The sequence below is a fragment of the Cnephaeus nilssonii genome (genome assembly GCF_951640355.1).
Source record: "Cnephaeus nilssonii genome assembly, chromosome: 14".
Lineage (NCBI taxonomy): Eukaryota > Metazoa > Chordata > Mammalia > Chiroptera > Vespertilionidae > Cnephaeus > Cnephaeus nilssonii.
Window position 1 is genome coordinate 2351493 of NC_137085.1, and position 19373 is coordinate 2370865.

The 19373-nt window shown below is 64.2% G+C and overlaps 4 protein-coding genes across 6 annotated transcripts; 2 read left to right on the top strand and 2 right to left on the bottom strand.

The window, feature by feature from the left end:
* Window positions 1–3: 3 nt before the first annotated feature.
* On the bottom strand, window positions 4–5883 carry SURF2 (surfeit 2). Of its 2 annotated transcripts, none has more exons than XM_079790123.1 (6): window positions 5693–5883; window positions 4795–4949; window positions 4000–4103; window positions 1748–1939; window positions 1420–1583; window positions 4–1088 (listed from the first exon to the last, which is right to left on the bottom strand). In XM_079790123.1, exons 1-6 carry the CDS (start codon window positions 5768–5770, stop codon window positions 1011–1013), a joined length of 771 nt encoding a protein of 256 aa, XP_079646249.1. In that variant the 5' UTR covers window positions 5771–5883; the 3' UTR covers window positions 4–1010. The 2 variants fall into 2 exon arrangements, with proteins under 2 accessions (XP_079646249.1, XP_079646248.1); XM_079790122.1 differs by having other exon boundaries at window positions 4–1091; window positions 5693–5881.
* Window positions 5851–10308, top strand: SURF1 (SURF1 cytochrome c oxidase assembly factor). Of its 2 annotated transcripts, none has more exons than XM_079790116.1 (9): window positions 5851–5943; window positions 6031–6082; window positions 7369–7502; window positions 7581–7663; window positions 8452–8643; window positions 9448–9520; window positions 9617–9779; window positions 9939–10109; window positions 10184–10308. In XM_079790116.1, exons 1-8 carry the CDS (start codon window positions 5890–5892, stop codon window positions 10070–10072), a joined length of 885 nt encoding a protein of 294 aa, XP_079646242.1. In that variant the 5' UTR covers window positions 5851–5889; the 3' UTR covers window positions 10073–10109; window positions 10184–10308. The 2 variants fall into 2 exon arrangements, with proteins under 2 accessions (XP_079646242.1, XP_079646241.1); XM_079790115.1 differs by having other exon boundaries at window positions 10028–10109.
* A 270-nt stretch (window positions 10309–10578) lies between these two features.
* RPL7A (ribosomal protein L7a) lies at window positions 10579–13595 on the bottom strand. Its single transcript, XM_079790118.1, has 8 exons — window positions 13567–13595; window positions 12796–12916; window positions 12347–12496; window positions 11952–12092; window positions 11674–11753; window positions 11241–11371; window positions 10871–10940; window positions 10579–10738 (listed from the first exon to the last, which is right to left on the bottom strand). Exons 1-8 carry the CDS (start codon window positions 13567–13569, stop codon window positions 10634–10636), a joined length of 801 nt encoding a protein of 266 aa, XP_079646244.1. The 5' UTR covers window positions 13570–13595; the 3' UTR covers window positions 10579–10633.
* A 34-nt stretch (window positions 13596–13629) lies between these two features.
* MED22 (mediator complex subunit 22) lies at window positions 13630–19095 on the top strand. The gene is made up of 5 exons (XM_079790124.1): window positions 13630–13888; window positions 14403–14554; window positions 15279–15359; window positions 16093–16301; window positions 18406–19095. Exons 2-5 carry the CDS (start codon window positions 14432–14434, stop codon window positions 18593–18595), a joined length of 603 nt encoding a protein of 200 aa, XP_079646250.1. The 5' UTR covers window positions 13630–13888; window positions 14403–14431; the 3' UTR covers window positions 18596–19095.
* The last annotated feature ends 278 nt before the right edge of the window (window positions 19096–19373 follow it).

Here is a 19373-nt window from a genome sequence, read left to right on the forward strand (position 1 = left end):
CCACCGAGAGCCTGGCCTCAGGGCTTAGCTCTCTGGTCTTCAGCGAGGTGTGGGGCCTGAGGGCCGGCCCTGAGGCAGGTCCAGGTCACCTTCCAGACCAGAGCCAGGTGAGGGGGCCTCTGTGCCCGAGGCTTTGCGGGGAGGGGGCTGCCTTTTGCCCCTCAGGGCTCTTACACCTCATCTGGCTCTGCAGCCTGGACCCCTGACCAAGGGGAATGATGGCGACCATTTCACTCCCACCCGGGCCCCAGCCGCGACAGAGGCTCGTCCTGGTGGCAGACAAAGCCGGCCAGAGGGCACGTCTATTCCTGGTCACTCGGACGCTCACTACACACTCTGACTCAACCTGGGCCGCGTGGTCTCTTGGTCCACACCCCCTCCCCCCTTAACACGTCCTGGCAGCCCCCACCCCTTGAGTGACAGCCCCAGAGTGGCACCTCAGCCAAGCGCATCTCGTAGGGCTCCTCCCTGACTCTGCTGAGACCTGTGTCGACCGCCCCGGTCGCTGTGATGCGGCGGTCACTCCCACCCCCCTCCCCGCCCAGAGCTGGCCAGCGCCTGGGCCCCGGTAGGAGGAGCGGAAAATAATCTACCAATTGGTTTTGGCAAAACAATTTGATAACTTTTTGCTTTATGTGGGAAATAGTATCGATCTCATTTTATGCTGTATTTTATATCTTAGTTGTGTTGGAAAACCTTTTGATTTTGGAAACATGGAAATAAACAATGGCATTTGTTGTACGCAGTGTGACCCTCGGGTGCCGTCCAGGGGGGTGGGCCGAGCCAGGCTCCCAGCTGCCACATGAGGCCCACTCACTCAGCCATGTCCACGCGACTCTCCCCCCAGGGTCCCCACGGGACGGACCCAGCCCTGCTCCTGGGGCAGCCAGAGGAGCGGATGGAGAAACCCCAGGACCCCCCACCCGCCGGGAGGGCACGGGGGCAGCTGGGCGACGCGGGGTGGAAATCCCAAGGACTCGCGAAGGCTGCCGGTCTCTGGCAAACGTTTATTAACCCGCCTGCTTGGAAGAGCGGACGTGCTTCGGCTCGCGGTGACGGCTTTTGAACTTCTTTGATGGGCCCGACTGCTGCTGTGGCGGGGACAGAGTTCCAGTGAGTTCCCGGGAGAGCGGGTGCGAGGCAGCCGCCCCGTCCACAGGAGGGTTCAGCTGGAAACCCCTAGGTCAGCTCTCCGCCCAGTTTCCCTCAGAGCTGCTGGCTCAACTAAGGCAGCGCTGCGAACCCCCAAACGCAAAGACCTTGACCTCCTCTAGCCCCGCCCCTTCCGCACAGGCTCAGGTGCAGACCCAAATGAGCTTGGGGTGTTCTCTGCACAAAGGGCTGTTTCATTTTTCCAGGGACATGGAACCATCGCTAAGGACACTGCTGCCGAGTTAGCAGCCCTGGGGGACCACTCACCTTCCGGCGCTTGAGGGCCAGCTCCCGGGCCCCGCCCCTCCCCTCTCCGTCCCCAGCGCCCTCTTCTCGCGGGTGCCTCGGCCTCTCGTCCTCATCGGTCAGAACGTCATCAGCGCCGTCCCCGCGCTCGGCCCCTGCCAGGTCCTTTTTGGTGAACAGCTCGGCTGGAAGGAAGAGGATCTGGTGAGGGTCATGCTGTGCAGGGGGCTCGGGGCACGTGGAGGAAGGAGCGGCCAGAGCCCCCGCTGCTGGAGACGGCCAGGCCAGCCAGGGGGAGCGGGAGCGGGAGCGGAGGGAGCGGGAGGGGCAGGGAGCACATCCCGCTTACGTGGGTACAGGTCGGCCATGCTGTCGTCACTGTCACTCGGGGCCGTGCCGTCACCATCGCTGGACTCGGGCTCCCAGAAGGCTGGTCTCCGGCGGGGTGGCCGGTCACTGTCCGTCTGGTCTTCCCTCCTCCTCCTCTTGTGCAGGAGGCAGGCGGGCACGTACTCCACGCCCTGCTTCCGACACTCCTCATCTGCAGAGGGGCCAGCACAACACACGGCTCTCCTCGCCTCCCGTCCTCCGGGCCCCACCCTCTAGGCACAGAGCAGCGGAGGCAGAGAAATGCCGCCAGCTCGGTTCCTACCAGGACAGGTGAGGCCAGCGGGGTGTGGCCGGTGGGCAACAGGGCACAGATCTACTGGGCGTGAGCACCCGCCTCTGGCCGGGCCCGCCAGGCTGCAGGGGCCCAGGGCACCTGACCTGGAAACCGTGCCGGCCTGTCACCGGAGGCAAGCACAGTGGCTCATGGAATGGGCGCCCCGCTGTTGACCTCTGGCCGGAGCACAGGGCAGGAACGGGGATGGAAGGATGGAGGCTCCCTGTCCTTCCTGCACTGAGGACTCCCCGGCCCTCCATCAGCACAGGCCTCCCCAGTGCAGTGCAGCTCCCCGGGGGCCTGGCTCTCACTCCCCCCAACTCCTGTCACCATCCATGGGGTGGACGAGCCTGCTGGGGTCATTGCCCACTTCTGACCACCTCCAGGACCCGATCCCCTCTCCGTCTCTGCCACCCACTCCGGCCTCGGCACGACCAGAACCCCCACAGGGCATCCCCTCGGCCCCCTCGGCCAGGCGCCCTCGCCCCACGCAATGCCTCCCCATGCTCTCTCTGCCCGCGGTTCAGCCTCGTAGTGATTCTCACTGATGGGGAGCCAGCCCAGCCCCCCGCCCCTCCTGCCTCCGGGCCGCTGCCCGTGACCAGAGGACCAGCCCCTTCCGGCGCTGGCACGGGCTTTGTGGGGCCAGTTTGTGGGGTCAGAGACGGGGGTGGAGCCTCCTCTCGCCCCAGGGGAGGGCAGAGCCTCCGGCCTCCATGTCCTGTCTTCCCACCCATCCCACCTGACTGCCCCTGCCTGGCCCTCCTCCCCGCCTCCGGCTGCGGCCACTGCCCTCCAGCCTGGCTGTCCCCGCCTCGGCCAGCTGCCTGTCTCATCTCCAGCTCACCTTTCTCTCACCTCCCCTTGGCTGGCATCTGATAAGAGTCCCCCTTCCTCTCTGCCCGACACCTGGGTCCTCTCACCTTCCCAGGGCTCCTTGGTACCCAGGCCCCACCCTGTCCCTTCTCAGCGGGCTCCGTGGATGCCAAAGCCACGTCTGTGTCAGTGATTTGCATCACCTGAGAGCTGGTCCATGCGTCAGTCCGACAGCCACTGTCCCTGTCACACCTCCCATTTAAAGTGCTCGGGTTTCACTTTCAATTTCCCCCGAAGCCTATTCAGACCCCACGCCCCTAACTTCACTTCATGGTGCCGCTGTCACCTACCAGTTCTCAAGTCGGGAACTTCCTGCCCCTCACTCCTCATCTGGCAACCCCACCGCCAGGTTAGAACCTGTCCACAGCGTTCCACCCTCCCTGCCCACACCTGGTGACCCCATGGAACCCGCCACCTCTTCATTCACCTGGGTGCCCGCACGACCCACTCCCCTCCCCTCTTCCACTCCTCGCCGCCCGCCCCTCTGCTCCCAGAGGAACAGGGATGGAGACGCACCGGTCACGCCAGTCCCTGCTTCACCCCGTTCACGCATCCGGCGGCACGTGCTCCTGACCACGGCCTCCAAGGCCCTCTGTGCTCCCCCCCCTCCTTTCTCCCCCTCTAGTGTGTGATGGCACCCGGAAGGCAGGTCCTGCAGGGCCTCCCACGCCCAGCCTGGGACCTGGCCCAGGTCCTGTCCTCTTCCCGCTCCTGAGTCAGGCAGGCCCTCCTGGCTGCCCAGCACCCCCTCACAGCACTGAGCACAACCTGCCATTACTGCGCAGGTCTTCCAACCGCGCCCTTCATTGTAACGTGGATGAGAGGCCGCAGGAGCTTCCCTCTAGTTTAGGTCAACTGAGCCTGCCGAGCAGTGAGTGAGGAGCACTGTTCTGGGAGCTGGCTTCCTGCTTTGCACCCCTCTTCACTGCGCGCGGCAATCCACCGGGCACTGCCACAGAATGGCCCAGACCACTCCTGCCCTCGAGGGGTGCGCATCCTGGGGAGGGCAGGCATGCCCCCAAACACCCGTGACCGGGCAGCTGTGCCCTCCCCCCACTTACATTTGCACAGAGCTTTCTGGTAGCGGCGGCCCCGTGTATGCCGCAGCACGTGCTCCGGGGACCGGTTGATGTGCCGCAGGGTGAGTTTGCAGAACAGCTGGTGCCTAGGGGTCGGAGAGAGCTGTTTGCAGGAGCAGCACAAGCAGGGAGTCAGACCTGCTCGCCAGCCCGGCCACCTCAGAACCACCGAGGCCGGCGGGGGAGGGGCGCCCGGGAAGTGGTCTGGGCACCCCGGTTCTTACACGCTCCTGAGCAGGTCCACCCCTGCCGTGCGGGGGGCCGCCGGGCCAGACGGACCTGGCCTCACGTTTGCTTGGCGCGTGGCCTGGCCAGCCTCCCCGACTGCTCTGCTGTGAGCACGCATGTTGAGGACTCAGCGTTCAAGTTCATGAATGCGCGCCCGCCAGGCCATCACCTCTTCCTCGGCACAATTTCTGTCACCCACACCCTCACCTAAACCAGTCCCCCTTAAAGTGCAAATGGGCGCCTGACCTGGAGCAGAGCCTGGGGGCGGGGGGGGGGGGGGAGCACCGGCGCTCCCCGTCCCCTAGGGAGCAGGCCAGCCTCGCGTTCCCAAAAGAGCCAACTCCGCAGGCACGGGCCTCGACGGCCTCGCAGGGACTGTCGGCTCCCGGCTCCCGGCTCCCGGCTCCCGCGAGCAGCCCGCCTCCCAGCTCCCAGGCGGTGGGCGCCCACAGACAGGGGTGGCATGTGGAGTCTCCCCGAGCAGCGGCCAGGGGCGGCTGCAACTGTCCCACCTGGGGTCCTGGCGGTGCCAGGCTTCTTGGTACGTACGGGTTCTTGGTGCTGGGCACGATGTGCGGCTCGAACTGGTCGTAGGCGAAGGCAGGGGAGGCGCGGGCCCGCCGCCGGTACTTCTTGCCGCTGGTGTAGACCTGGAGCTCGTGCAGGCGGCAGGGGAGCTCGTGGCCCGTCAGAGCGCACTTCACCTGCGGCGGGGGCCGGGCGGTGAGGGGGTCCCGGGGGCAGCCGGGGGGCGGGGGCAGGCAGGGAGGCAGGGTAGTCCTGGGGGTCCCGGGGCGCTCGGGGGGTCCCGGGGACAGTCGGGGGGCGGGGAGGCAGGGTAGTCCTGGGGGTCCCGGGGCGCTCAGGGGGTCCCGGGGACAGTCGGGGGGCGGGGGCAGGCAGGGAGGCAGGGTAGTCCTGGGGGTCCCGGGGACAGTCGGGGGGCGGGGAGGCAGGGTAGTCCTGGGGGTCCCGGGGCGGTGAGGGGGTCCCGGGGGCAGTCGGGGGGCGGGGAGGCAGGGTAGTCCTGGGGGTCCCGGGGCGGTGAGGGGGTCCCGGGGGCAGTCGGGGGGCGGGGAGGCAGGGTAGTCCTGGGGGTCCCGGGGCGCTCGGGGGGTCCCGGGGACAGTCGGGGGACGGGGAGGCAGGGTAGTCCTGGGGGTCCCGGGGCGGTGAGGGGGTCCCGGGGGCAGTCGGGGGGCGGGGAGGCAGGGTAGTCCTGGGGGTCCCGGGGCGCTCGGGGGGTCCCGGGGACAGTCGGGGGGCGGGGAGGCAGGGTAGTCCTGGGGGTCCCGGGGCGCTCGGGGGGTCCCGGGGGCAGTCGGGGGGCGGGGAGGCAGGGTAGTCCTGGGGGTCCCGGGGCGCTCGGGGGGTCCCGGGGGCAGTCGGGGGGCGGGGAGGCAGGGTAGTCCTGGGGGTCCCGGGGCAGTGGGCCCCGCCCGCGCACCTTGCGGGCGCCGGGCTGCAGGCGCAGGCTGGGGTGCTCGCGCAGGAAGGCGCGCACGTCGGGCGGCGGCTCGCTCATGGCCGGGCGGCCACGGACCTGGAAGCCTGGCGTCGCTCGAACCACCTCGGGGCCGGGGGCGGGGCTTGGCGGTGCCCCGGAAGCAAACGCGGTCCGACCCCGGAAGGGCTCGCGGGGCGATGGCGGCGGCGCGGTTGCTGGGGCAGTGGCTGCGCGCCTCGGGCGCGGGGCCGGTGAGCGGGGCGGGGCGGCGGGGGAGCGGGGGGAGCGGGGGTGCCCGCCCCGGGCCGGGGAGCTCAGCGGCCCCCGCGTCTCCGCAGGCCCCGGCCCGCGCGGTCTGGAGGAGCGTCCTCGCGGTCCCCTCGCGCGCAGGTGAGGACTCGCCCCGGAGGGACCTGGGAAACGCGCCCGCGCTGCACGGGGCGGGGTCTGGGGGCGCGGAGACGGGCTCTGCCCGCCTCGTAGACTCGGTGCCTCCTAGCGGAGCCCTGACTGCGCCGGGGACGCTCACTAACCGGCGTCTCGTTGGCCGAATGAGGGCGGGTTCGACCTGAGCGGAACCCGGTGTCTGAGACCCGGGAAAGCTCGTCTGCTCGGCAGGCGGCGTGAGGCCCCTGGACGGCAGCAGGGGCGGCTGGGCGTGTGCAGTGCTGTGCCCCCAGGAGGGCACTTTGTTTAATATTTTTTATTGATTTTTTTTTACAGAGAGGAAGGGAGAGGGAGAGTCAGAAACATCCATGAGAGAGAAACAGCGATCAGCTGCCTCCTGCACACCCCCCACTGGGGATGCGCCCACAACCAGGCTACATGCCCCCGACCGGAATCAAACCCGGGACCCCCCAGTGCACAGGCCGACGCTCTATCCACTGAGCCACACCGGTTAGGGCAGGAGGGCACTTTGTAAGCCCCCCGCCCAGGCCCGCCTTTCTGCCACCCAGGAGGCCATGGCGCTCTCCTGGGAAGGGACTCCTCTGAGACCCTCAGCGCACTTTCTGTGCATCTTGTTCCGTCTCTGGATTTGTGAGCAATGAAAAGGGCAGCTCAGATGGTTAGAGCATCCCCTGGATACGCCAAGATGGAGGGTTCGATCCCTGGTCCGGGTACATAATGAATGCATACATAGGTGAAACAACAAATTGATGGTTCTCCTTCTCCCTTCCTCCCTTAAATGAGTAAATTTTTTTAAATCTCTCCCTCACGGGAGCACGCCTGAGCCTAGGCAACCCAGCTGGCTCGCTTCTACCTCTGTAACTTTGTAAATAAATTTTCTTTTAACTTGAAAAATAAAGGAAAGGCAAAGCTGTTACGAGAGCTCTGTGGAGCACTGTCCTGAGTTTCTATCACATTCCTGCCTCTTCAACCACGTTAGTCCACGCGGTGCGTCTCGGCGCAGTAGAATACACACACATCACAGCACCCTCCCGCGTGGAAGGCGTGGGGTGGGACCATGAGTCACCCGAGTCTTGGTCGGTGGCAGCCACGACCAAGCCCTGGGGCTCATTCAGTCAGTGAACATCCACAGAGTGCCACGTGCGGGGCCTGGGCTGGACACGGGAGCTGCTAGCTGGCTCCGGCCTGCAGGCTGTGGGCCCTTCCCTCCTGGGTGCACCCCGTGCTCCCCGGGGCTGGCGACCCCAGGCCCGTGTGGAACTCCCTAGGGCTGGCCTGGAGGCCGAGCAGGTGCGGCAGCTCCGCAGCAGAGGCGCCTGCCACCAAAGCAGAGGACGACTCCTTCCTCCAGTGGTTCCTGCTGCTCATTCCTGTGACTGCCTTTGGCCTGGGGACATGGCAGGTAAGACTGGCCTCCGGCTCTCGTGGCTCCGAGCCCTGGACCCGCTGCCGTCTGCTTGGGCTTCTGCTGTTTCCGTAGGTCCAGCGTCGCAAGTGGAAGCTGAAGCTGATCTCAGAGCTGGAGTCCAGAATCATGGCTGAGCCTGTCCCGCTGCCCGCAGAGTGAGTGCGGGGCCGGGGCTGGGGCTCCTCGCACTGGTCAGCCGTGGGGCGGGCTGCTTCTGCTGGGGTCCTGGCCCTCAGGTGGGCGGCCCTGCTGGGCTGCTCGCTGACATGGTCGCCCTTGGGAAACTGCCCGAAAGGATAGGAAAGCCTGCGGTCCTGGGTTTCACCCTCTGCAGGCCGTGTGCCTGAGGGATCCCCAGTGCTGATGGCCCCTAACCAGGAACTCTTAGCTGGAGGGGGAGCCGGCATTGTCCCCTCTTAGTGGTATTTTGAAAGTGCCCCAAATGATGCTACTGCCCTAGAGCAGTGGTCGGCAAACTGCGGCTCGCGAGCCACATGCGGCTCTTTGGCCCCTTGAGTGTGGCTCTTCCACAAAATACCACGGCCTGGGCGAGTCTATTTTGAAGAAGTGGCGTTAGAAGAAGTTTAAGTTTAAAAAATTTGGCTCTCAAAAGAAATGTTAATCGTTGTGCTGTTGATATTTGGCTCTGTTGACTGAGTTTGCCAACCACTGCCCTAGAGGAATGGCTATGTTCAACAAAGCCTCCATTTAGGGGCGCAAACAGGGTTTTAGCCACACTGACCAAGTCCATGCAGGAGTCCCCCTTCTGGCTTCTCATGAAAACGTGGACTGGTTGGCAGCACAGGTCAGCTGTCCCTGTAGCGGGCACTCCCTGCACCCCAGCTGCCCCCCTCATCACCCACATCCTGAGGCCGCGGCGGGTTTTGTGGCTTGCAGCCCTGAGGGTTTGGCTTCAGCTGCACTCGTCCCCGCTCCCGCATAGCCCATTGGAGCTGAAAAACCTGGAGTACAGGCCGGTGAAGGTCAGGGGGCACTTTGACCACTCCAAGGAGCTGTACATGATGCCACGGACCATGGTGGACCCGGAGCGGGAGGCCCGGGAGGCTGGCCGGCTCTCCTCCTCGGCCCAGAGCGGTGCCTACGTCATCACCCCTTTCCACTGCACCGACCTGGGGTGAGTGACACGCAGGGAGCCTGGCAGGTGTGGTCAGGGCAGCTCTTCATCTTCCCTTCTCAGCCCCCCACCCTGGGAAGACCCTGGGGAACCCAAGAACCTAGAAGGTTGGATTCCATAAAGGTTTTGTAACCCAGACATCGAGCTGACTCATCCTGGGGGCTCTGAGAGGGGAGGTGCGAACGGTCTGTCCAGTGGCCCCCTCATTAATGATGGCACAGCGTGAAGGGATAGTGACCGGAGCTCCGGAGGGAGCCAGCTCAGGGAAGGTGTCCAAGGTGCCATCTGGGCCAGACTTGGAGCGAAGAGCATTCCAGGGAGAAGAGCCAGCGCAGAAGGGCAGTGCAGTAGAGCCGCTTCCCAAATGTCAACGGACAAATGAAACCCTGGGGCCCGGTCACCCACAGCCTCCTGGTTGGCACTGGGATGGGCCCGTTGGGCTCTAGCAGGCTGCGCTGCCCGGCTAGTCTCCGCGGGTTAGAAGCGGGGAGAGGAGGTGGGTGCGCAGGCTGCTGCACCCAGGCCTTCAGCGGGGAGGGAGCCTGAGCCCACGCCCGTCACTGGCTGCATGCTGCAGGTGCGGCACAAGGAAGGTATGGGGGTGAGGGACCACCTTGGCTTCCCTCCAGGGGTTGGTGGCTCTTACCCATCAGGACACGGGCAGAGGAAGGCCTCCCCAGTGGCACGCGGCCCGTCTCCTGCCCTGGTTTCAGCCCTCCCGTGGCAGCACCAGTTGTTCCTGAAGGCGCAGAAGCCAACGTGATCCTAAGCCCTTTCCCGCCTGAAACCGGCTTTCCCATCTAGGCTGAGCATCCTGGTGAACAGAGGGTTTGTCCCCAGGAAGAAACTGAATCCCGACACTCGGAAGAAAGGCCAGGTAAGGGGCGAAGGGGTGGGACTGTCCCCCAGGTGAGCAGGGCTCTGGGAGCCCCCTCCATGCTGTGCCCTGAGGGACACCCTCACTTTTTTTTAGATTGAGGGAGAAGTGGACCTGGTTGGGATGGTGAGGCTGACAGAAACCAGGAAGCCTTTTGTTCCGGAGAACAACCCAGAAAGGAACCACTGGTACTACAGGGACCTGGAGGCCATGGCCAAGCTCACAGGCACAGAGCCCATTTTCATCGATGCAGACTTCAGTACGTGACCGGCCAGGCCAAGAAGCTGTAGTCGGTTCTTACTGTTTTCACCCTAGTGTGCTGGGCGGGTGGGTGGGTGGGGTAGGGAGGGAACCTGGCCAGGTACAGGTGGAAGGTCCTGTTGAGGTGACCTGAAATTGGCGAAGTTCAAAACTACAGCTCCGGGAGAGCTGGCTAGCAAGGCCCCAAGGAAGCTGCTGGCCAAGCGGCTGGCGGGAGACCAGTGCCAACACCCACCGTCTCCGCAGAGAGCACAGTCCCCGGAGGACCCGTCGGAGGGCAGACCAGAGTGACCCTGCGGAACGAGCACCTGCAGTACATCCTCACCTGGTGAGTCCCCACCTCAGGTGCTCCCTGGCCCCTCCCCTTCAGAACCGCTCACCGACACTTCCTTCCAACCCAAGGTACGGACTCTGTGCGGCCACGTCATACCTGTGGGTTAAGAAGTTCCTACGCCGCACTCCTGGCACGTGACAAGATTACTGATGTAGCCTGTCCTGGGAGTCACTGAATAAATATTTCAACCGACTGGGCTTAACTGGGCCACATGCTTTCGGTATAAACAAATCATCGCCACCTGAATGAGCGAGTTACCTGGTCGATCAGAAAACCCAGGCGTGGCTCAGTGTTGGAGTACGCGTACGGCTGAGCAGCAGATGCAGACAGGGTTTTTTAAATGGACCCACACACAGCAACTTGCACAGTAGTTAGTTCAAGGCCCCCGGTTTGAAAATGCACGTGTCACCATCCCAGGCTTCTTGCCGGCAATAAATCACCTTCACACCAAGTGCCCAAGACGCTGGCTGAGGAGAATTTTTATTACTTTTATGTACAGAAAACTCAACAGTGCACACTTAGCCCAGCTTAGTGGCCAGCTCCTTAGCCTTGGCCTTCTCCAGCTTGGCGATGCGGGCCACCGACTTTGGACCCAGCACGTTGCCTCCCCAGTGGCGGCGGATCTGCAAGGACAAGAGCAGGAGTTAGTCTGGCCTGGCGGTCCCATTTGCACGGCTCATGAGGAGCCAGGCCGCCCTCGGGCTTAAGGCCTGATTCACCCAGACAGACAGTGCTGCACGTGAAGCGCTTCTTACCTCATCGTATCTGTCGTTGTAGTTGGTCCGGATGGCCTCCACCAGCTTGGCCAGAGCTCCCTTGTCCTCCCTAAGGAGACAGAGTGTGGGTCAGCCTGCTGGCCCTTCCAGAGCGGAAATGGGGCCTTGTTGGCTCCAAACACAGCAAGCCCTTTGCCTCAGACACAACATGACCACACGGTTTATTCAGGTGAAGAAATTCGTAACCATCATCGGCAAAGGTTCAGCTAAATGTATTTATTCCTTTAAGCTAGAACATTTGCACTTTTAAGATAAAATCCAAAGAGACGAAGTGAACTGGGGGGCAGAGCGGGGGTGGGAAGGCTGTCCCCTGCGCACACTTGGGTTTGGGGCCGAGCGGCGTACTTACGAGTTAACCTGTGTGAAGGCGACAGTGGTGCAGGTCTTCCTGTGGACGAGGCGCCCCAGCCTGGCCTTGCCCTTGATGATGCAGTAGGGGACCCCCATCTTCCGGCACAGGGCGGGCAGGAAGACCACCAGCTGGAAGACAGCGTTAGCTCAGAGTGCATTCTGACCAGGAGCCATGATCTAAGTTAGCTGGGCAGCAATTGCTCAGGGTTAAAAAGCTCATGTATTTGCACTTCAAGGATGAATTCAGTGAGAAAGTCACATCATTGCAAGAGCCACAAGGCAAGCTGGGTCCCTTGTCAGTACTGTCCTCAAACGAAAAGCTGTCAGCCCACTCTGGCCTCTTCACGTGTCAGGCTCAGAAGGAAGCTTTCTCTGCAGGCACCGACAGAGACCCAGTCTCAGTTCAGCTGCCAGTGCTCAAGGCCACGTACCTCGATGGGGTCCACGTCGTGCGCTATCACCACCAGCTGCGCCTTCTTGTTCTCCACCAGGGTGGTGACCGTGTTCACCCCTAGAACACAGCCAGTCTGCATGAGCAGGGGCCTGGGTGCTGTTCACAAAAGCACCTCTACACAGGGCCCAGCTGTGCCTCGGGATTAGAGGGTCCATTTACTCTTCAGTGACTACAGATGAAGAAGTCCACACCTGACTACTGACAGCCTGCCTCCCTCCCTCCCCCCGCCCCCCACCGCCAGGAGAAACCCATCACCTGCTCGAAGGACAGGAGGCCTCTTGGTGGGAACATCCCCTTTGCCGGCAGCTTTTTTCTCAGCCCGGGCCAGCAACCGCTGCTTCTTCTCTTGCTTGGTCTCAGGCCTGTACTTGTGGGCCAGCTTCAGCAGCTGAGTAGCTGGGGAGAGACCACCCGCTCAGGCTCGTCGGCTAAGGGCTACCCTTCCTCACCTCACGCAACGAGGGTGAGGTGCGAGGTGCACTTCCATGCACACAATCCCTTCAGTTATGCCACCTTCAGGGTCTGGAAACTAAACAGGAAGCCCCGAATTTCAACAAACCCGTCTACCGTCAACTACCCAAATCAAGACGGTAAACACGGCCTTGGGCAGGAACTCCCTCCCAGCGCTGGCTTGAAGCCACACCACCTACCTGTTTGGCGGTCCAGGGCCTGGGTGAACTGGTTAATGGCAGGCGGCACTTTCAGCCGCTTGTAGAGAATAGCCCTTTGCCGCTGCAGACGAATGTAGCGGGGCCATTTGACAAAGCGGGTGAGGTCCCTTTTGGGCTGGATGTCCTGTCCTGCGAGGCAAAGGCCAGCACTGAGCGCGGCTCGCTCACCTGGTTCACGTCTGGGGCCGCGAGTGCAGGCGCATCAGCGATCTTGGTGGTTCAGCGTCATCACATCTCGCAGAACAAACGTTCTCACATCATCTGCACGCGGCCACCCCTCCCAGGGGGGGCAGGGTAGGAACGGGGCCCAGTTTACAGCTACAAAGTGGCAAACGGAGAATCCCCATCACGGCAGCCCCCCTCCAAGCCCACTGGTAAGGACATCACCCGTCCAATAAATGCCACTTTTCGCCCCCCTTCTCACTCACCAATGCCAAAGTTCTTGGGCCTTTTCTCAAACAGGGGGTTGACCACCTTCTTGGCCTCCTGCTTCTTCACGACAGCAGGGGCCGGCGCCACCTTCTTCCCCTTGGCCTTCTTCCCCTTCGGCTGGGCAGAGGAAACCAGGTAAGCCTCCGCCCCGCCAGCTCCTTCGGGGCGCCGGGCCCGGGCTGGGGCTGGGCGGACCCCTCCGGGGCAGGGCTGGGCCCCAGACTCACGCCCACGCGGCGCGGCAGCGAGCCCGGCCCCCGGCTCGTGCATCAGCGATCTTGGTGGTTAGGGACGTCCTCACCATTGCTCAGATAGCAAATATTCTTTCACATCATCTGCACGAGCCGAGACAGCCACGTTGCCGCGGCGCTGCCCAAAGGCTGAGGTCAGAGCTTTAGAATGCGGACAGCCGGGACGGCCCCGTCCCACAGCGCTGCACCCCCAACACGGGGACAGTGGTCCCCTCGGGAGTCCGACTCCACAAACAACAAGGGCGGACTCAGAACCCCTCGCCTAAGGCCCCGCCCCGGGGCAGGCTCCAGGCCGCATCCGATCCAAGCCCCGCATTCGCAGCGCTTGCCGGGTCCTCCTCCCCCGGCCCGGACGCCGGGGAGTCTATCCCGGCCCAATGCCCTCAGTGCCAGGCCCCGCGGGGCTCTCCTCGCTCCGGGCGGTGGAGGAACCCCCGCGCGACCGAGTCCCGAGGAGGATGGCAGCGGATAGAGCCCAGGCCCGGCGCCGACATACCGTATCACGGAAACACTCACCATCTTGGGCGACAGGAGGAGAGAGAAAGAAGAGAGAATTGTGGGAAATATGTATGCGACCTCAGAGATCGCGAGAACTGGAGAGTGCGCGGGATTTCGAATTTAAAGCGACAGCTCCTTTCGCCGGCCCTTCGGTCGGGGGCGGTGCCTAGAGCAGGGTGGGTGGGTCTGTGAGATCGGAAGGGGCGTGGATATGGCGGCGGGACACTCCGGGTGCTGAGTGGCGCCAGGGAGCCGGCACTTCCCAGTGGGGGGGGGGCGCTTGCTCGTCCTCGAGCCCATCCTGGCCAGGTGCCCGCCGGGCCCGAGGTCTGCGGACAAGGTGCGGGCGCTGGAGTGGCGGGGCGGGGCGCCGTGTGCTGTACCCCAGAACGGCGCAGAGACCGCCAGTTGGGTCCTTTGGCCGTGCGCCAGGCCCCGGGCCGAGCGCTGGGGCACAGGGAGGGAGGGTGGTCCCGACGAGACCCCGGAGCGGGGAGGCTGTCGGCGCTGGGTGACGGACGGGGTAGAGTCGTAAGATCCGCCGGGTAAAGAGGCGGGGCAGGGTTAGGGGCGGGAAGCCCGGCAGCGGGCAGGGGCGCTCCTGCAGGCCTCTCGCGGGCGTGTGTGGCCTGGCCTCGGAGAAGTCTGGGCTGGACCGGGACAGGGTGTTGCGGGCTTGCCAAGGGTCCTAGGATGAGCCCTCCCGGGGAGCGGGCGTGAGGCCCCGCAGTGCACGGTGTGCGAGTGGTTGCCCGAGTTTGGCAGGAAGGGAATCCCCGAGAGCTGCACGGTCTCTGGGCCCTGGAGGGTGAGCGACTGGGGATGGCTCTGCCTACATCAGACTCCGGTCCCAGGTGCTGCCTGCACGGACGGAGGCCCCGCCATGGCCCAGCAGAGAGCCCTGCCGCAGAGCAAGGAGACGCTGCTGCAGTCCTACAACAAGCGGCTCAAGGACGACATCAAGTCCATCATGGACAACTTCACCGAGATCATCAAGACCGCCAAGGTGGGTGGGGCCGCCCGTCTGCACCTGCTGGCGTGGGGACAGTGAGCCCAGGACCGCCCTGCTCTGGTCCCGCGTGTCACAGAGCACCCTGGCCAGGGGGGGATACAGCTGCCGTGGGCCCTTGTCCCCATGCCGAGAACATGTGGGCCGATGCTCTATCCCCTGAGCCAGATCAGCCAGGGCTGAGAGTTTTGTAAGATAATGATGGTCAAGGGCTTACACGGTGTCTGGCACCCAGGAAGTGCTCCGTAAGTGGTCACTTTAAAAAGGTCCTTGTTGCCCTGGCCAGGGTGGCTCAGTGGGAGCATCGTCCTGTGCACCGAGGGCCACCAGTTTGATTCATGGTCAGGGCACATGCCCGGGTGGTGAGGTTTGGTCCCCCGTCAGGTGTGTGTGAGGGGCAACTGATGGATGTTTCTCTTTCTCTCTCTCCTTCTCTCTCTCCCTCTCAAATCAATAAAAAGGTATTTTAAAAAAATCATTCTTCTTTACTTATCTGTTCCGTTTACTGAGTGCCCGAGCTGGTGGCACTGTCTGCACGGAACAGGGCTCCAGGGCTCCACACCCCAAAGGGCATGACAGGCCCTCCCTGCACCTGGCGCACAGTCAGCCTGCAGGCACCCATCTGTCCTCTCCTTGGAGCAAGAGGGAAGCCGACGGTCGCCGCGGAGTGTGCTGTGCAGCCGCTGGCGCCTGCTAACGTAGACTTCCTCATCTGTCCTAGATTGAGGACGAGACGCAGGTGTCCAGGGCCACTCAAGGCGAGCAGGACAATTATGAGATGCACGTACGCGCCGCCAACATCGTAAGTCACCAGGTGCCAGGCCCGGTCCGGGCTCCAGCCCTGGGGGTCCCCGTGTGGTCTCCTGGGAGGGGGGCTGTCCGTGGCAGCGTGAGGGGCGGGCAGGGAACCGGCCTCGCCCGTCCTGTAGCGCCCCGTGCGGTGCCTGGAAAGGGTCGGCTCTTCCTTGTTGACGAGAAAGTTCCCTGGATTCATTAGGAGAGCAGAGGCGAGTTTCTGAGTGAAACGGGACCTGCGTTTGGTCCCCTCTGACGTCACCGAACAAGCACATCAATCATTTCCTTGGGTGTGTGCCCACGGGTGAACACACAGGAAAGCTCCCACAGGAACCGCCCAGCTGGCAGGGGAGCTGCCCCCGGGCAGGGCGGGCAGGGCGAGCGCTAACGGGACAGCATTCCCCTCTGCGGGCCCGGGGTTTTGAGGCCGAGCGTGTGCTTGCACAACCTGTGTGACTGGAGATCCTACCACCAGCTCCGCGCCAGGGGCCAAGCGGGGTGGGGGCTGGGAGCTGATGCCACCTGCCGTCTCCCCTGGGCCGCAGTCGGGGTGCGGGGTGCTGTGGACCCTGCCCTCCCGCAGCTTACCTCCTGGCGCTCTCGCTTCTCACGGTGGCCCCGAGAAGGTCAGGGCCGTAGCCCCACTTTGCCGATGAGGAGACGGAGGCCATGGCTCCGGCCTCTAGCCCAGGGAGACGGTGCTGCACGCCCTCACCTGCCTGCTCTGGCCGTCACCACAGGTCCGAGCCGGTGAGTCCCTGATGAAGCTGGTGTCCGACCTCAAGCAGTTCCTGATCCTGAACGACTTCCCGTCGGTGAACGAGGCCATCGACCAGCGCAACCAGCAGCTCCGGGCGCTGCAGGACGAGTGCGACCGCAAGCTCACCACCCTGCGGGATGAGGTCTCCATCGACCTCTACGAGCTGGAGGAGGAGTACTACTCGTCCAGGTACCAATAGGGCTGCACCGGACCGCAGCCCGCAGCCCCAGCTCCTGTTTTCCACACCCCGCCTGGTCCCGCAGCAGAGCCCGGGCCGGTGTCACAGCGCACCTCCCGGTCAGAGCGTTCGACCAACAGACACTCCCACCCCCCGGGCCCTGGGCCCTGGGGCGAAACTCACAGAACTTCCAGGCTTGGCAGGCCAGAGCCAGCGTTCCTGCCCAGGGTGCGCCTGCCTCTGTTGGGACCTGCCTGTCCGAGGCTGGGCTGGTTCCTCATGGCCGCCCAGGCTATGCCCAGGGCGCCACTGCTTGCCCACCGAGGTGATTCCGTGTGGGCACCACCCGGCGCCCACACTGTGCGGGTGCGGGTGCGGGGGTCCTGGGAAGGAGGAGGGAAAATCCCAAGTAGCGGGGGCTCAGCCTTGTCCCCAGAGCCAGAGCCCCCTCCATGCCAGGCCCGGGCTGTGCGCAGGGATACAGCAGTGGGCGCAGCCCATCACCCAGCCCTCGTGGGGCCACTTAGAATCCTGAAACCTGAGGCCTTTGAGAAGTCCTAGTCCACGTGTAACTTATGCGGCCTTATCCTCCGTTCCCGTTAGCTTGTCCGCAGACATGCAGCCCGGGCCCCCTGATGCTCTCCCAGACAGCCGTCCCTCCCGGGGTAGGTTCCCAACGCTCCATGCTGCCCCGTGGGAGCCGTGCAGGGGCCACGGAGGCTCAGAGCCAGCGTGCTCTGTGGTCTGGTGCTTGGTTCCCTGCCTTGGGTTCAATGTCACCCGCATGGTGCCGCCCAGCGTGGCCTCTATGGGAAGGGTCATTATGTCACTGCCCGGCTGGAGTGGTTCTAGACTTTTCCAGAGTGTCTGGGGCCGCCTCTGGTCCCTGAGACCCATCGGCTCAGCAGACTCGTGGCGATTGCCTCCTAACACACCGGCCTTCGGAGAAGGGTCCCGAGTGGGTCCCCGTGGGGGAGCTCAGACCCTGCTGGGGACATGACCCGGTCACACTGGTTTTGTACAGTCCCTTCGCACACCCGTCATCCCTAAGGGCCAGGCCTCTGGCCTGAGCAGCTACAGGGCAGCGATTCGGCCTTGCCGCTTGAGGGTGAGGGCCCGGAGGAGCGGACCTGCCCAAGGTCACTCGGCAGGGCCTGAGTGCCAGGCTTCCCACACCTGCCCGTCAGCCTCTGGTTCGCCCACAGGGGTCTGGGCCTGCCTGGTGGCCCCGCCGGCATCCCGAGCCCCTCCCTCATCCGTGATGCCCCGTGCGGGCTGTGTACCCTCCCTGCTTATCCCCTGGCCTGCGCCCCACCTGAACCCCCAGTGCTCAGCCCCCTCCACCCTCTGCAGCCCCGCTCGCCCACCTCCACGCTTGCTCGGCCGCTTTCCACTCATGATTTGCTCTTTGTCTGCTTCTCCCTCTGCTGTCCTCGGGACACTGCTCTGTGACCAGGGTGGTTTCTGAGACTGAACGCTGAGGGCGGAGCGAGGGAGCAGCCACAGGCAGGGCAGGACGGTGCGGGAGAAGGGCCGTCAGCCCCCATACCCCGCGAGCCCTGCTCTTCCCCTGCACCCTCACCGCCTCCACAGCCGTGATAGGGAGGTGGGGTACAGGACCAACACCAGGGCCTCTGTTCCTGTCGCCCGTCCAGGCTCTGTCCCAGCCAAGGGCAGACCCAGAGATAAGACGGAGTCTCTGCCTCAGGATTCTTGCCAAGTGTGGGAGCCATGGGCTCTGGATGCGGGCTGCCACTACCGGTGACGCTGGCCACGCCCCGCCCAGGATGGGGTGGCACCAGGGGCTAGGACAGCCAGGTGACTCTCAGACAGGGTGGACACCTGCTAGATCAGCGGAGGGACCTGCTGGGGCCACACAGACCTGCATGGGCTGGTCCTGGACAGCCCCCCCTCCCCCTTTGGGGTGCTGAAGGACCCTGACACGGGGTCCCCATGTGCCTCCCACTCAGCCAGGCCTGCTTGAACGAGCGCCTACCCAGAGGGGAGAGGCAGGTCTGGGGTCCGGTCTGTTTTCTTAACTCTGCTCCTGTCTCGCTTTCCCTCCCTGGCGCCCCTCTGCCTGCTCCTGTCTCCCGGGCTCTGGTGGTGGAAAAGCTCCAGTCTCTGCGAAGCTAACGATCTGCCTCTGTGCGAAGCTTACTGGAGGCTGGACCTCGACACAGACGCTGCCGATGGCCTCGCCGCCCCCCTGCGGGCCTCCCCAGAGCCCAGCGCTGGCCCCCTGCAGGCCGCCGCCGCCGCCCACTCCCACGCTAGCGGGCCTGGCCCCACAGAGCATGCCTGAGCCTCTCCGCTCTCTCCAGCCCCTGGGATTTAGGAACAAAATCTGGCGCCCCGCTCGGCCTTGGCTTCCGCCGGGGAGCTGCTGTGGCCTCCTGGGGAACCCCGTCGGCCCAGGGACAGCCCACCCAGGAGTGTGGAGGGAGAGTAGTTCCCCCCATTTCCAGAGTGGCCCACTCTTCCTGGAGTCACCTCTGTTCACTACCTTCCGGGCTGCTGGGTGGAAGGAAGTCTAACAGCCCGGCAGACAGCATGGCCGATGCCGGGACCCGAGCCTGCTGTTTAAAGTGGGGAGGGGGCTCTGGGTGGACCACCCTGGCCAAGTCCACACAGGCCCCCTGTGCAGCCAGCATTCCGCCTCGCCCCAAGGGTCCCTGCAGAGCTGGGGGTGGGGGTGCTGTGGTTCACGGGAGCCCGGTGGCGGGTCCCTCCTGGTTCCGCGGCACACGTTCTGGTGGCTCATCTTTTGTGCGAGACGGCTGAATAAAAACAGCACTGCCTGTGGCTTCGGCTGGTTCTTCCGTGCTCACACCTGGCCGCCCAGCACTGCCTGGGACCTAGGTCCTTGACGTGAATGAATGAATGAATGAAGCGCTGCTGCCGTGCTGCATGTTGCGCCACCCAGGCACCGGCACTCTGGTCCCTTCCAGTCTTCACTGCACTTCAGGGAGGCGTGGGGAGGCAGAGGGCAGAAATCAACCCACAGAGCCCAGGCCCAGCGCCACTGCCGGGTCACCTGGGAGAGGGGGCGGGCGGGCTGCAGCCCTGGCCCTGTCCCTCAG